The sequence below is a fragment of the Parasteatoda tepidariorum genome, chromosome 5 (genome assembly GCF_043381705.1).
Source record: "Parasteatoda tepidariorum isolate YZ-2023 chromosome 5, CAS_Ptep_4.0, whole genome shotgun sequence".
NCBI lineage: Eukaryota > Metazoa > Arthropoda > Arachnida > Araneae > Theridiidae > Parasteatoda > Parasteatoda tepidariorum.
The window spans coordinates 31901708-31915679 of record NC_092208.1 but is presented as its reverse complement, the minus strand read 5'-3'; the positions used below and the strand labels follow the sequence as shown (position 1 = coordinate 31915679).

The following is a 13972-nucleotide window of genomic DNA, read 5'->3' as shown; positions in this document are numbered from 1 at the left end:
TAAAAATTCAATTTTTATCCCACATTCATTTTGCCTTAGCTTACCTGACTTGATTGAACCAAAAATATATATATATATTTTTAAAAAAAGCCAATGAATTTTTGATTAAAGCTAAAATACGGATGAAAATATAAGACATTTGAGACGTTAATATTTTAGCAAGAGAAAAATGAAAATCCTTTTGAAAACTAACTAATCACACCTGTGGAAAACATTAAAATCTATTTGATTGCAGGACTAAATTGAGAAGATTTAAGAGATGATTGTGATAAGAAAAATCTCCAAATTTTACAAGGCACGATCTCACTTTCCCCACTAGTTATTCATTATACCTTTATAAGATTTTTTTTTCTTCAGATATTAATGCATGGCCCCTAAATGTTTACATTGTTTTGAAAAAGTTTCTAAAAATATGTGTTAAAAGAGGTCAATATGTAACAACCTGTATATAAAAATTGTACAGTTTTAAGACAAAAAATTAAACAGAAAAATTTAAAAATATTTTTAATAAATGAATACTACATGAGAAAATGCTAATGATACAATGATTATGATAATTACAAGTGAAAATTCAATAAGACAGATATTGATTTGAAGAAAGGAGAAGAAGAAATACTTGATTCCAACTGAATTTTTCTCAAGATATCCATCATAGATTCATACACAAAACAACCTAGACCCATCTTCTGTAACCAATATGTAAACTTTGTTTATGTATCACACAATTGCATACACAAAAAAAGCAGCCCTTTTCTTTTACCTTAGCACCAACAGTTAAAAAAGAACAGACATAAATGAAACTGTTCTCAACAGGAAAAGCAAATTGCTTTTTTTTTTATCAGCCATTTTACAGATTTGTATAAAAATCATTATAAAAAAGTAGGCAGAAAAATCTAACTTTTAAGATAAAAAGACAAAGCTGAATGTTTTTTTTTGTGGAAAAATTAAGGTGTTAGAAATATTTTTGTCGAAAAATGTCATAATACTAAAACCTACATCAAGAACATTTGTATAGTAAACTCTCTCTCCTAAGAATGGAAATGGACAAATAAAAAGGTCTTAGATATTTTTTAATTAGTTAAGCAGATCTTCTTCTAATGGTAATTTTTCCTTTTTGAAGTTGAGAAATGTAGATTCTGACTTTATTGCTATCTGTTGTTCTTTTTATCCATATCTAAAATAAATATTAAACAAAAAGTTAATTTTAACATCTTTTTTATGAATTAATTGCTTAGTTACATTAAACTAACACATTAAAAAATAATTTCATGAGTTTAAAAAATTCAGCTGTAAGATGTGTCAAAACATCAGGAAGTTGTTAACAAAGAGTTGTCTTAGATTTCGAATGTAAACCTTTTGATTTTAAATTAGTGCTTTATACTTATAAATCATAGCATGTTTTTAAAACCAACAATTGACTTTCCACAATGGGACTGAACATGCTTTTCTACTAAGTTCTTTAGTTGTAACAGGCATTAAGACAACTGAATGATTTTCTTTTAGTGAGAAACAAATATAAAAATTTACAATCAATATTATAGTTTTACTAATAGTAGAAACATAATAAACAAAATAAATAAAGGCAAATGTAAACATCAATGAAACTTAAAAAAAGCTTCTACAATGCATCGAAAAAATATCAGTTCAGTGAATAGTGAAGACATGAAATTTATTATCAATATCTAAGAATAACAGCTATTGAATGGTATTTTAAATCAGGGTTTGTTGATTTAAATCACGATTTTAATCATGATTTAAATCAAATGATTTTTTTTAAAAAAATCATTGATTTAAAGCAACTAATTTTTATTGATTTCAAAAGTTAAAAAACAGTGTTTTAAATTATTGATACTTTTATTATTTTATTTTATTAGTTTTAATATTTATTTTAAATAAATTGCTGCATAAATTAATTTAAGTTAACGAAATTACTTTCTTCCTTGGTGTGTGTTAAATTCCAACACATTTGAAATTAAATTTTTAAAAATCTTTTAATTCTTGAGATTGAAAGTATAGATTAAAGTAAACATTTAATGATGTCTTAATATAGACTTGCATAGCTGTAAAAAGTAATTAATAAACATGAATTTTTTTCAAAAAATAATGCAAATAATGTTAATTAAAATTCTACCTTTTGAATGAAAAAGCGTGGAATTAATATCTGCATTATATTCTATTTCATCTAGTCTTTAAATTTCAATCATGCATTTGTTTCAAAATGGTTGCTATGCATTCAAAGCTATGTACCGTAATTTCGCGCGTATAGTCCGCGGACTATCTGTGTTTAAAATGCGAATTCTTGAAGGTGCGGACTATCCACCAGTGCGGATAATACGGTGGTTGTTCACGGTTAAAATCGTTGAAATTTAAAAAACACGATGTCGCAGGGCTCGAAAAACAGCCCGTCCGCGTCGATCAAAAATTCCGACGTCCGCGCGGACGGCCATTTTCCTGTTAATGTTCGTGATACATTTTCAATTTTCATTATCTTACAANTTAAATCAAAAAAATCTGATTTGTTTGATTTTTTTTTAAAAAATCACGAACCCTGTTTTAAATATTTATATCTATATTAAACCAAAACCTGCCGTTTTAAAATAAGTGGGGGGAAATATCATCAAAATGTGTCTTTTCACTAAAGTAGTTAAAAAAAAATATTTGTTTCACTTTTTTTTTAAAGAAAAAATTTAGGCTTTAAACTTTCAGAAATAGTACCCCTTATATTACGATAAATTGTCATAATGATATAACTGCATTATATAAAAACTATAAAAGTACTTCAACTCAAAGATTTCCTGCATATTCCCTTACGGTACACGGTGCTTCTTTTTTAATAATAACTTAGCAAAAAAAGAAGAAAAAAATTGCAGCAGAAAATAATGTTTTATACCCAGATGCACAACTATTACACCAATTTTTTTATTAATTAAAAAAATCAACTAAAACAACTATTTTTTTTAAAAAAATTCACTTTTTAAAATAAGCAAGCTTTTGAGAATTTTTAAAAATGTAAATGATGCCATTTCTAAAAGCTTTTATGACGAGAATTTTGAAATATGATTATTTAGGATTGCAGCAACAAGGAGAAATGTTAATTTGATACAGCTAAAATAGAAATTACTCTTATAAATATAGTTCTGTGCAAAATCATACATAATTATTAATATAATAATTTTTAATATTCCATAGCTTAAATTTTCACAAAATAATATATTTTAATAATCAGCAGCAATTCCAAATGATGAATTATTTCCAATGAGCTGCAGAATCGGTCTTGCCGATGAGCAGACCTAGTGCGTTCTCCAGAGGTGGTATCCACTCTTTCAGGACCACCACAATGGGGGAGATACTGTTGGTCATGTTAATTTAGACGTCCATTTTCTGCCACACTAGATGGCAGCACCGAGACTGTTTGGATGCTAAAGTGCACTAGGAATTTAATTTTGCCGGAAATGCCAAGAGCCAATAAGGCACTCCAGGGATCTTTTACATGCCGCATATTTTTAGTTATTACATAGAATAAAATTAAATAAGAGTAAAATTAACTTTGCTAAAGCTTGTATAAAATTTTGTTGCACATAAAAAGTATATTTTTTGTTAAATTTTATACTATAAAAATAACATTGACACAATAAGATAATACTGTAGAAAATCATTGTCAAAATAGGTACAATAATCCAAACAAGAAAAAAAAAAATTCCTTACTTCAGACGAACTAATGGTGCAGATTAAACCACTATTTTTGGTACCAACTTCCTTTCCTTCATAATACACTTGCTGACCACGATGATACCTAAAATAACATTTTAAACATAATCCTTATCACTCGAACGGCAAAGAAATTTATCATCAGTTAATACTTAGAAATAAACTTCATGTATATTTCTTTTTAATCACATACATAAATTTTAAAAGAGTAAGTAAAAACCATTTACCATTTTTTATCATAGTATAATTTTCCATCTTCAACTCTAACCTCTATTGAGCTTCCACGATCACTTGAACCACTTTCACAGCCTACAAGAGAAAGAAGAAAAAAATTTATTGTATTGAGAATAATGTTAGAGTGCAATAAAATATTTTTATTTATAAAAATTTCTACATATCAGCCATTGGATCAGTGTGAAATTTCTTGTTGTTACTAACTGTAAAATGGTATAGTTGGCTGAACTGCCCCATAAGTTAAAAAGCCCCATCACTGAAAAACTTACTTCTTCAACTGCCATTTACATCAAATAATAGTTAGGGCCCTCAGTAAAACTCATTAGTATACGTTCGTATATAACATTCTGACACTCTTTTACTAATTTAGTGATGAGTTTTGCGACATAATAGTTAACAATTTTGTAATAAGTGGAGATATTAGTATATTTTAAAAATCGATTAAAAAAACACTATAAAAACCATTTAGGAAAATTAAACATGCCTGATAAGGGCCTTTCAATTTATCACGGCACTATACGTAAACAAATTATTTAATTCCATTATAAAGTAATAAAAATGAGACAACTTGAATTTTTCTATAAAAAAGTAAGTATAGTGTAAATATATTTGCTTAATTTTCTGTTCATCCAAAAAGAGTAAGACTGTTTAGTGGTATATTCTTTATTGAGAATGTCATTGATTGTTTCTTTTCAAAATAAGTAATTGATATTTCAGGTTTTTAATTTATAAATAAAAGCTCACATTATTTAAGAAGGGAAGTTTCAATCTATTGAAATACCATCATTATAGAATATGTTTTTAAAAAAGATTTTTGGAGATAATTTCTCCTCATTCATTGGAAAATATCAATTTTTGAAAAGTTACATTTTTGTTCAAAAACATTGAAAGAAACAGATCCTTGGTCTCTCTCTCTCTCTTTTTTTTTCTTCTTCAGAAAAAAAAGGATTTCAAAGTGAGTGAAACATATTCTTAACTAATCACAAAGAGAGATCTATTATTTGGCTATTTATCAAAAATTGAGTGAAAATCATAATGAATAAAGAAGGTTAGATTTAAATTATACGGCAAAAAAATATGTTTCAATGGATAATTATAAACCCCACGCTACGCTAAACTCATTAATTAATATTTATTGGTATACTATATTAAAAATACCAATTTCTGTTCCAAGTGTTTTTCTGTGAAAAAGATTTAATGTAACTAAACACAATGCTTAAGATTTTTTTCTAAAATAATTAGAGGCAAATTGATTTTACTTTGACACTGATTACATTGAATAAGATATTTAGTACAAAAATGAAAACAGATTAATGTCAACAGAATGTGTTGTAAATTATGTTGATAATATAGAAAATATGAAGAAACAATTTATACTCACTATCATGTCTTTTAGATGTTGATGCTTTGTACTAAAGAGAAGAAACAAAACAGCTATTAAAACAAATGCAGACACCTACAAACTAACATCACTTACAACTAATGCTTTGCAACACAACACTTACATTAATGAAAATCACATTACACACCATAGTCAAAGACTTTTAGTTACAAGTTATTCTCACATGAATCAAAAGTTAATTTAGTACAATATTGTGAGAATTCTTAAATTAATTTAAATAAAACTTAAATTCACATTAGAGCTAACTTAGATTAACTGATTTTGTCAAAAAAATTTGTTATACAATTGTTTGCAAGATCAATTTAAGAACTTACATATACCTAAATAATAGTATCAAAAATAAATTCATTTAAGGGTAAACAAAAAAAAATTCATAAAAAAATAAAAGAATTTTGTAATAAAATTCTAATTTCTTACTTTATTCATTGACCTGAGGTCATCCATTATTTCACTTTCATCCAAGAGAAAATTAATTGAAGGTAATAAACTACTAAGGAAGTTAACATTACATAATAATATTCACTATATAACATTGCAATTTCAAAAATGCTTAAAGCAAATAAATATCAGTTAAAAAGTAAAATTATATTTTCAAATTAAGCAATGAATTTTGGAACTGCAAAGTTTAGAACTATTCTACTGACATAATAGGCAAGTATAAGAGACATATGGCCTAAATCCAGGTTTTTTTGTAGGAAAATTGAAAGAAAAATATTTAAATTTGTGAAAATTTAAATCTTTTTAATCTTTCTAGTTTAAATGAAACAAAAAAATCTAAAACCTAGAATTTAAAAAAAAAAATGTGGCTAATAGAAAGAAGAAAAAATTTCTTTTCTTTAAAAAAAAAAAAGAATAAATTTTTTTATTCAAACATAAATAACATAAGATAAATAAATTCATTTGCAAATTCATTAGCTTTCAGTGAAAAAGTAGACTGGGAAAGTTAAAACACAGACTGAATTGCATAATAATTAAAAACAAAATTGTTAATGAAGTAAAATTTTTACTTTATTAACAATTATTAATCACATTAAGCTAATAATCACATTAAGTTAATAATAACTTTAAGTTACTTGATTTGTAGATGGATATTGTTTACAATATCTGAAAATTATTTTGCATTTTTGCTCTTGTAATCTTTTATATTGAAATGGGAACCAAACTTCTGATCTAAGGGTCAGATGATGGGGTCTCTGATAGGATTATGGCTGCTCTTCTATACTATATGAAGCATATTTATATATAAGAAGCATATTTAAAATAATCTGCCTGGATTAAGATTGTATATTAGTACCTGATAATTTGATTAAAACTTATTTAAGCGTTCCTATTAATATTTTGCACACTGGACATAAACATTTGCACTTCAGTGAGTAGATTTCACTGAAAAGTTTTTTTTAATTTTTCAATATATTATTTATTAACAAAACTTTGAATTTTTTAATATTTTTTAAAAATTACATGAAGCAAAAATATAATAATTTTTGAAATAAAACATAGAAAATAAAACTCACACTAAAAAGGTTTAGGTAAATAATACCAAAATAAATAAATAAATAGGAAATATTTGCAAAACAATAAAATATGATAAACGCTGAAAGGATATTTTGAAGGGTTTTTCTTTTCTTCTCAGGAACTGGTAAAGGATCATTCGGTCTACGTCGCAGTTTTCTAGTTGTGACAGGTTTAGTTTCCATTGAATCTGGAATTCAATTTAGTCCATTTTAGTTTATTCTCAAAAAAAAATTTAAATAATTGTTTAATAAAAGTTTTTAAAAAAAAACCTATTTAGAAAAAAAGAAGATAATGAATTGAAACAATTTATTTAAAATACAATTCACAATTATTGCTTGTCATTATAAAAATAACCAAGCACTGCATAATATAATCAAATAAAGTTGAATGGTAAAGAAAGCTTATTTATTATCATGAAATAAGCTAGAAATACAGTATTAGTGACAAGTCTGTAGTATTATCAGTACATAGTACATGTCAATTATACCAATATATACAAAACGTTTCATATATGATGCAGTTTTTTTTAAATAAATAAAAATGGATGTTGGTGAATTAATAGAATTTCCTTAATTTGACTTTATAATTTCAAGCAACACAAGAAATAAAAAAATAATTAATTACAGAAAATAATTGAACATAAAAGTGTTAATCTCAAAACTAAAATTTTACACTAATAATTTACATACTTTTAAAAACAAGCAACTTTTCTGAGTAACTAAATTGAGTTTTTCTAGAGGTTATTTCTTATCAACACATCATCTTATATTAAATTTCAGTAAAATCTGATTTACTTACCACCTGTAAGCTCCATTGTATTACGCTCATGCTCAATTAATCGTTTTTTCTCCTCTAAATCTGATATTAAATTTTCTCGTAATTCAACTTTTTTATCTTCAAACTCTTTATGAGCTGCTTCTTTTTCAAGAATATAATCACGCTCAATTCTTTCCAGCTGGAAAAAAAACTTACTCTTAATTCACATATAGAAAATAAAAACTCAACCAGTTAAAAAGAATATAATTTTAAAAATTTCATTGTTGAATTAAAATAGAAAATCATTTTTCAATGCAGAAGTTCTGTTTATTGGCATATTATTTTCATTGTTATTAAAAAGCATTTTGTTTTTCTTACTCAAGTTTTCTTCCTTAAGGATTAATTTCTTAGCTTTGAAAAGAAAAGACTATAACATGACTAAGAGAAAAAAAGTGCTTATTTAAAAATAAAAAAAAATATTAACATACATACTAATCTGATATAAATATGTCTTGTATAATTATCTTGCATAATAATCTTGTATAATAACGTCTCATTTAAAAAAAAAGCTTTCCAAGATAAATTTGACTTTACTTCTTTGTCAAATATTCTACATAAGCAATTCATAATAGTAAAGAAACACTTTACAGGGTTCCTACTCAATTTCAGAAAAAAATTCCCTGACTTTTCCAAGAATATCAGCTAAATATCAACGAAAATTCATACCATATTTTATCTATACCATCCAATTTTTCATCTGAAAGATTTTTTTTATTTGTAATGCGAAATATTAGATTTCGTGAGCAAAAATATATAATAGAATGAGTATGGAAGCATGGATAACTTCCCCTAAAAAGTGGAAATTTCATAAAAGAATTTTAGTAGATGTTAGAATTATTTAACTCAAATTTTAATAACTGATTACTGTTACTGACAATTCTAAGACAGGTTATTTTCCAGGCAGAATGTAGGAATTTTCCAGATTTTTTGTAAAACAATTGCAACTTTTCCTGATTATTCACTTGTTTTAGATTTAAAATAACAACTCAAGATGTTCCCTGACTTGTGAGAGCCCAGCTTTATGATAGGATTAGTAGCTATATAAGGAATAATTTATGAAGCAATAGTGTAAAAAACTAGTTAAATTTAATATTTTATTTTTATAATCTGCAAACATACACAAAGCAGTTACCACTAACCTGCAAATCTTAGAATAGCAATGAATCGTTGCTTAAAAAATGACTAATATGTTTGTTTCTACAATAAACGCAGCATGGTAAAAGAGTTTTACCAACAAATTATACACACAAAAAAATGACCAATATTTTGCAATGCCGTCTCTTTAACTAAGTTTTATTAAGTTAAATAACAGAAATTAAGTAAAATAATCACTAAAATATTTAAAACTCAAATATTATTTTCTTATAAAAGTATGTTCTTAGTAGTTCTTATTTACATGCTAGTTTTCTTTTTCTTTTCTTTTTTTCTTACTTAGAATTTTTTTCTTCATAGTTTTTCAACTGTTTCTAAAATTAAGTATAGAAATTGCTTCAAAATATTAACTTACAAGATTTTAATTTCCTCTAAATATTTTTTAACTAGATAAATGTAATTATCATAATGTTATAAAATAATAGTTTTTAAGTTGATTGTAATTTTGATAATAAAGTTGAAATTTCAATTATAATTTTAGCACATTTCTTATAGAAAACATGCAAGGTAAAATATAACTTTAGCCTTAGCTTTAACGAGAAATTTATGAAAGTTAAAAGAGTATTTGGGATCACATAAAAACTGATAAAAAAAAAAGAAGGAAAAAAAAAAAAGCAATCATTAATTTTTAAGTTACAAGAGACAATTTTTATTTTAAAAATAACTAAGATTAGAACTAGACATTTAACCCCACTAAACAAAAATATGAAATTATTTAACAGATTTGAAAAATATTTCTTGAAATGCTATACACAAAAGCAAAAAACCCTGAAAATTTTATGTGCGAAAACTCGATATCACACTACCAATTTATAAACTATACATGTTTAATACAATTTTTTAAACTAAGATTTGTTATTTAAATTACCTAACAATAAAAAATATCACACCTTTATGGTCACTAATTTAAGGGAAAACTTAGTACTTACAAAAATCACATTATTGAATTTTAAAATTAAATGAATATGATTAACATGCATATGATATTGGACAAAAATACAAATCATGATATTGGATTTAAAGAATGTGAAAATAAAAATCGCTATATTGGACTTTTAAGTCGCATAAATACAAATAATGAAACACGATTTATTTATTGCCTGCCTACATTCAATTTTAAACTCGCATGAATACAATCGCAATACTAATTTTAAAAACACATAAACACAAATCACGAAATTGAATTTTTTAAATCACTTAAATATGAATAATCATGTATGATTTTTAAATTGCGTGAATATGATTCAAGTTGTGTAGCTTTTAAATCAGGTTGATTCAAATATCGATGCATGATATTAAAAGCATGTGAATATGAATTGTGATATTAGCAGATTACAGAGTAGTTTGAGATATTAAAAATTTCTAAAATCCTACAATCCTAAAGAATCAAATTGGCGAAAGAATAACATTAATGAAACGTCTCTTTAACACGATTTAGCAAAAGTTTCGAAATTTAAATTTTAAATTGATGAACTCTGTGGAACTTTAGTCAGATCATAAGTTTTGATACGCTAAGTCCGTCAATCTAAGGTCTAAAAATAAGCGGATTTATGCCAAATTTGTGGAAAATCCCATGCCCTGCTCCGAGTTTTTAGACCCAGAAGGATAATACGAAAAACTTGGAATACAATCATTGCTATAATAAGTAAGTAATTAGAGCCATCAAATCATACAGGTTTTATTTAAAAAAAATTACCTCTATTGTTTCAAATATCTGCGTCATAAGAATTCGATGATCATAATTTTGTTCTAACTTTTTCAAGCGCTTTAAATAATCTGGATGAACTCCTTCATTTAACTGCTGCAATTGTTTCTTCAAATTGGCCAGTTTATCTTGATACATTCTAGAAAGAAAAGCATTATAAATAAAAAAGGTTTTAATAAGTGCCAACAAATTTAGAATAAGAACTTCATTCTACTAATTAAGAATAAAATTTAAAAATCTATCCTTCCCTTTCAATTAATAAATATTTTAAATACAAAATACTTACATTTTTAAATCTAATAATATTGATGTAAATCTCAATGCTCGAATTAAATTTAGGACAGTCAAATATTAGGGCAAATTGGATAGTCTGGAAGACTTTTCAAGTGTAAACTAAGTCAAATGTTGCTGATTTTCTAAATTATTTCCATTTATTTATTATTCTACATAGTTTGCCAAAATTCAGGTTTTTAAGGAAAAAAACCAGCCCACAAGCAAATATTTCTTGAGATATGGCGAAATATGCAAAAGTAAAGTTAGCATTAAAGGGTCCAAACTTTGAACCGCTCTCCTGACCAAACTATAGGGACCATATTTCCCAGATTGCGGCTACTCCCTGTACTTTGAAGGTCAGAAATCCGAATCCATCAAAATAAGGTATGTTTATTAAAAGAAAATAAGTTTATATGCCTGATTTCTTAACTTAAAATATTGTCTGCATTAAATAGTTAGAACATTTAAATTCCAATCCTTAAACCAGGGATGGGCAAACTTTTTTGGTCGAGGGCAAAATATTGAGGATAAAAAGTTTGGTGGGCCGAGTAGATACTTCTAAAAAAATAATAAACGTATACAAGTTTTAATTTAAATATTTAATGAAATTGCGATTTCATTTTTTGAGATGTGCTTATTTTAAGAAACGAGGCTAAATGCTTGCCTGTTAATCTACTTCTGAAAGGATTTTTTATAAGGTTTATAGTTGAAAACACTTGTTCACATATATAAGATGAAGCAAACATAATGCTGATTTTCTGGGTTTTACAATGACATGATATGTGTGCAATCTTTCCATACGCTATAAATAATGTTACAACTCGCGCCGACAGAAAAATCCGCTGCTTCGAGCTTATAATTTCGTGGTTTACCACATGTGAAGTACAATTCACCTATATTAGTTTCCATATGTGTGCTCCTCGAGAAAGACAAACGCTCGTTGGAGCCAATCTACGGCTATTCTATAAAGAACTTCTGCTTTCAACATTTTATATTGAAGCTGTCCGTATTCCATGTTGTGCTATTTCCATCAATTTATATTTTGTAGAACAAAAATAGGGTAAGTAAAAAGGTCATCAGTAGCTTTAAACATAGTAGACAGGAAAATAGATGTATAATGTATCTTGTTTATATTCACCACGGATCGGCAAGTTAAAATTCTATTCGCGGGCCGGATAAAACGTTCCGGCGGGCCACAATTGGCCCGCGGGCCGTAGTTTGCCCATCCCTGCCTTAAACCATAAGGATTGAGTCCTAGAACGTGAAGATCCAATCATTAAATCAAAAGTTATTTAGGGTGATTTGTCTTTTTTTTGGCACACTGTACACCAAAAAATAAGAAAAAATATTTTCTCTTCCATTGATATAATATATAAGTTTCGTGACTACACATTTGCAGTACATTGAAGGCGTGGCCAGAGTGATTAATGAGCTATTATTCGTAACAGCTAGTTCAAATATTAGTAATATGTAACTATTATTAACTCTCAGCTAGAGAGGCATTTACATTACTTTCATTGACAAACCAATGAAAATTTGTACCAATTAGATTCAAAAAATTAGTGGCAGTTGATCCTTGTTTCTTTATTAATTAATTAACGTCAAATGTGATAGTCAGGAATTGCTACAAACTACCGTTTTTCGTTTTGTGGAACACTATGCACTACACTAATCCTTTTATAAAGAAGCACACTACACCACAAACTACAAAAAAAAAAAAAAAATGCAGCAATTACACAAGTTTTGCTACTAATGCACTACTTCGGTTCTGCTCCATTGGTTATATTTTATTAAAATATCAAGAATATTGGATGCCAGCAACTACTTTTTAGATGTTACCGTGATCTATGGCTAAACGGAATTAACCCAGAATCAGAAAATTTATATATTACAATTAAATAAATAAAAGAACCAATGAGATGGTAAAGGTTAGAAGCAAGAAATTTTTATAAAATTCAGAAAGTAAAGCACATACTGTTCCTTGATTTCAGTATATTCTTCCTCTTGCTTCACCATATCAGTCTCACTAGCATCTTCTGTATCTAAAAATGTAGAATAAAATATTAAAAAGCAAATAATAATATAAATTTATATTATACAAATCATACTTCCACAGATCAGGATAAGGAAATCTCTCCGCTTCTAGATATGCCCAATTAAGGAAAATATGATATTTGAAGGGAGTACTAATCTCAGAATTTTGACACTGGCCAGCAGGAAGTGCAAAAATAAAAATCGCAGAAAGAAACCAACTCGTAGCTATCCCAGGTCAAATTGCTATATGTTCTTATTCATAAATTTTCTGGAGTTAAAAATTCTTTTGATGCCTTAGTAATTACAGTTGATGCGAATAGCTACAGATATGAAAATATCTACTATTTTGAACAGCATAGGCATGATGATGATGTCTTCTTGTTAAATACAGTTTGTCTACAGAAAGAATTTCTCTCGCATAGAAGATACGATATCTGCTAATATGGAAACAAGAAATAATGCATTTAAAAGAAGGGTGCTTCTCTCTCCAGATTCCCTTTCTCTCTCAACCTCCATGAGCCAAAATCTGTCTCAAATAACCTGTCAAAAATCAATTTAAATAGCCTTCTTAAATATCTCTGTCATCTGTATTACTAAATATATTTTTAATCAATACCTTCATCAGATTCATTTTCATTCTTTTCGGCAGCTTCATAGTCACTCTCCTCATCTAAGTCTAAATCATATTCACTCATTATGCTTTTCATATAAACCTATAGAGAGGCAAATTATGTAAGATTAATGTAAGAAATAAATAAAATAAAAAAATGTATAAAAAAAATACTTATATAACAATCTTTAGAAACTTACTTTCACACACATATAAAAGAAAATATTTCAAAACAATGAAATGTATTCTCACTAAAATAATTCCTAGGATCAGCTGATTAGTAAATATATAATTAGTTGATTAGTGAAAATTTCTATTTGATTGGAAAACACAGATCAAATTTAAAAGTTTAAAAATTTTAGTCTACGACTTTTTTTTTCCACTTCCTATAAACAAAGTTTATTCACTTCAGTTTTTTAATGAAATAAGCTGCTGTCGTATGAGTTTAGCTTAAGGCTTTGTGAATTATAATTATCAATGAAAGCAAATGTAGATCAAAAAAGGAGATATTTAAATGTAAAAC

At 26.7% G+C, this 13972-nt stretch overlaps 1 protein-coding gene across 2 annotated transcripts; it reads right to left on the bottom strand.

Annotated features, from left to right (window-relative positions):
- Positions 1 to 487: 487 nt before the first annotated feature.
- Positions 488 to 13874, bottom strand: LOC107445961 (sin3 histone deacetylase corepressor complex component SDS3). Of its 2 annotated transcripts, none has more exons than XM_016060478.3 (11): positions 13650 to 13874; positions 13456 to 13552; positions 12781 to 12847; positions 10524 to 10671; positions 7658 to 7814; positions 6951 to 7046; positions 5762 to 5823; positions 5324 to 5354; positions 3936 to 4017; positions 3706 to 3793; positions 488 to 1174 (listed from the first exon to the last, which is right to left on the bottom strand). In XM_016060478.3, the coding sequence occupies exons 1-11, from the start codon at positions 13659 to 13661 to the stop codon at positions 1079 to 1081; spliced, it is 936 nt and encodes a 311-aa protein (XP_015915964.1). In that variant the 5' UTR covers positions 13662 to 13874; the 3' UTR covers positions 488 to 1078. The 2 variants fall into 2 exon arrangements, with proteins under 2 accessions (XP_015915964.1, XP_015915963.1); XM_016060477.4 differs by having other exon boundaries at positions 5762 to 5826; positions 13650 to 13843.
- Positions 13875 to 13972: the final 98 nt, after the last annotated feature.

Coding starts and splice junctions, on each gene's coding strand:
- LOC107445961 (XM_016060477.4), bottom strand. Junction 3,794..3,935: donor TTATACTATGATAAAAAATG/GTAAATGGTTTT, acceptor ATGTTATTTTAG/GTATCATCGTGGTCAGCAAG. Junction 1,175..3,705: donor GCACCATTAGTTCGTCTGAA/GTAAGGAATTTT, acceptor TATTTATTTTAG/ATATGGATAAAAAGAACAAC.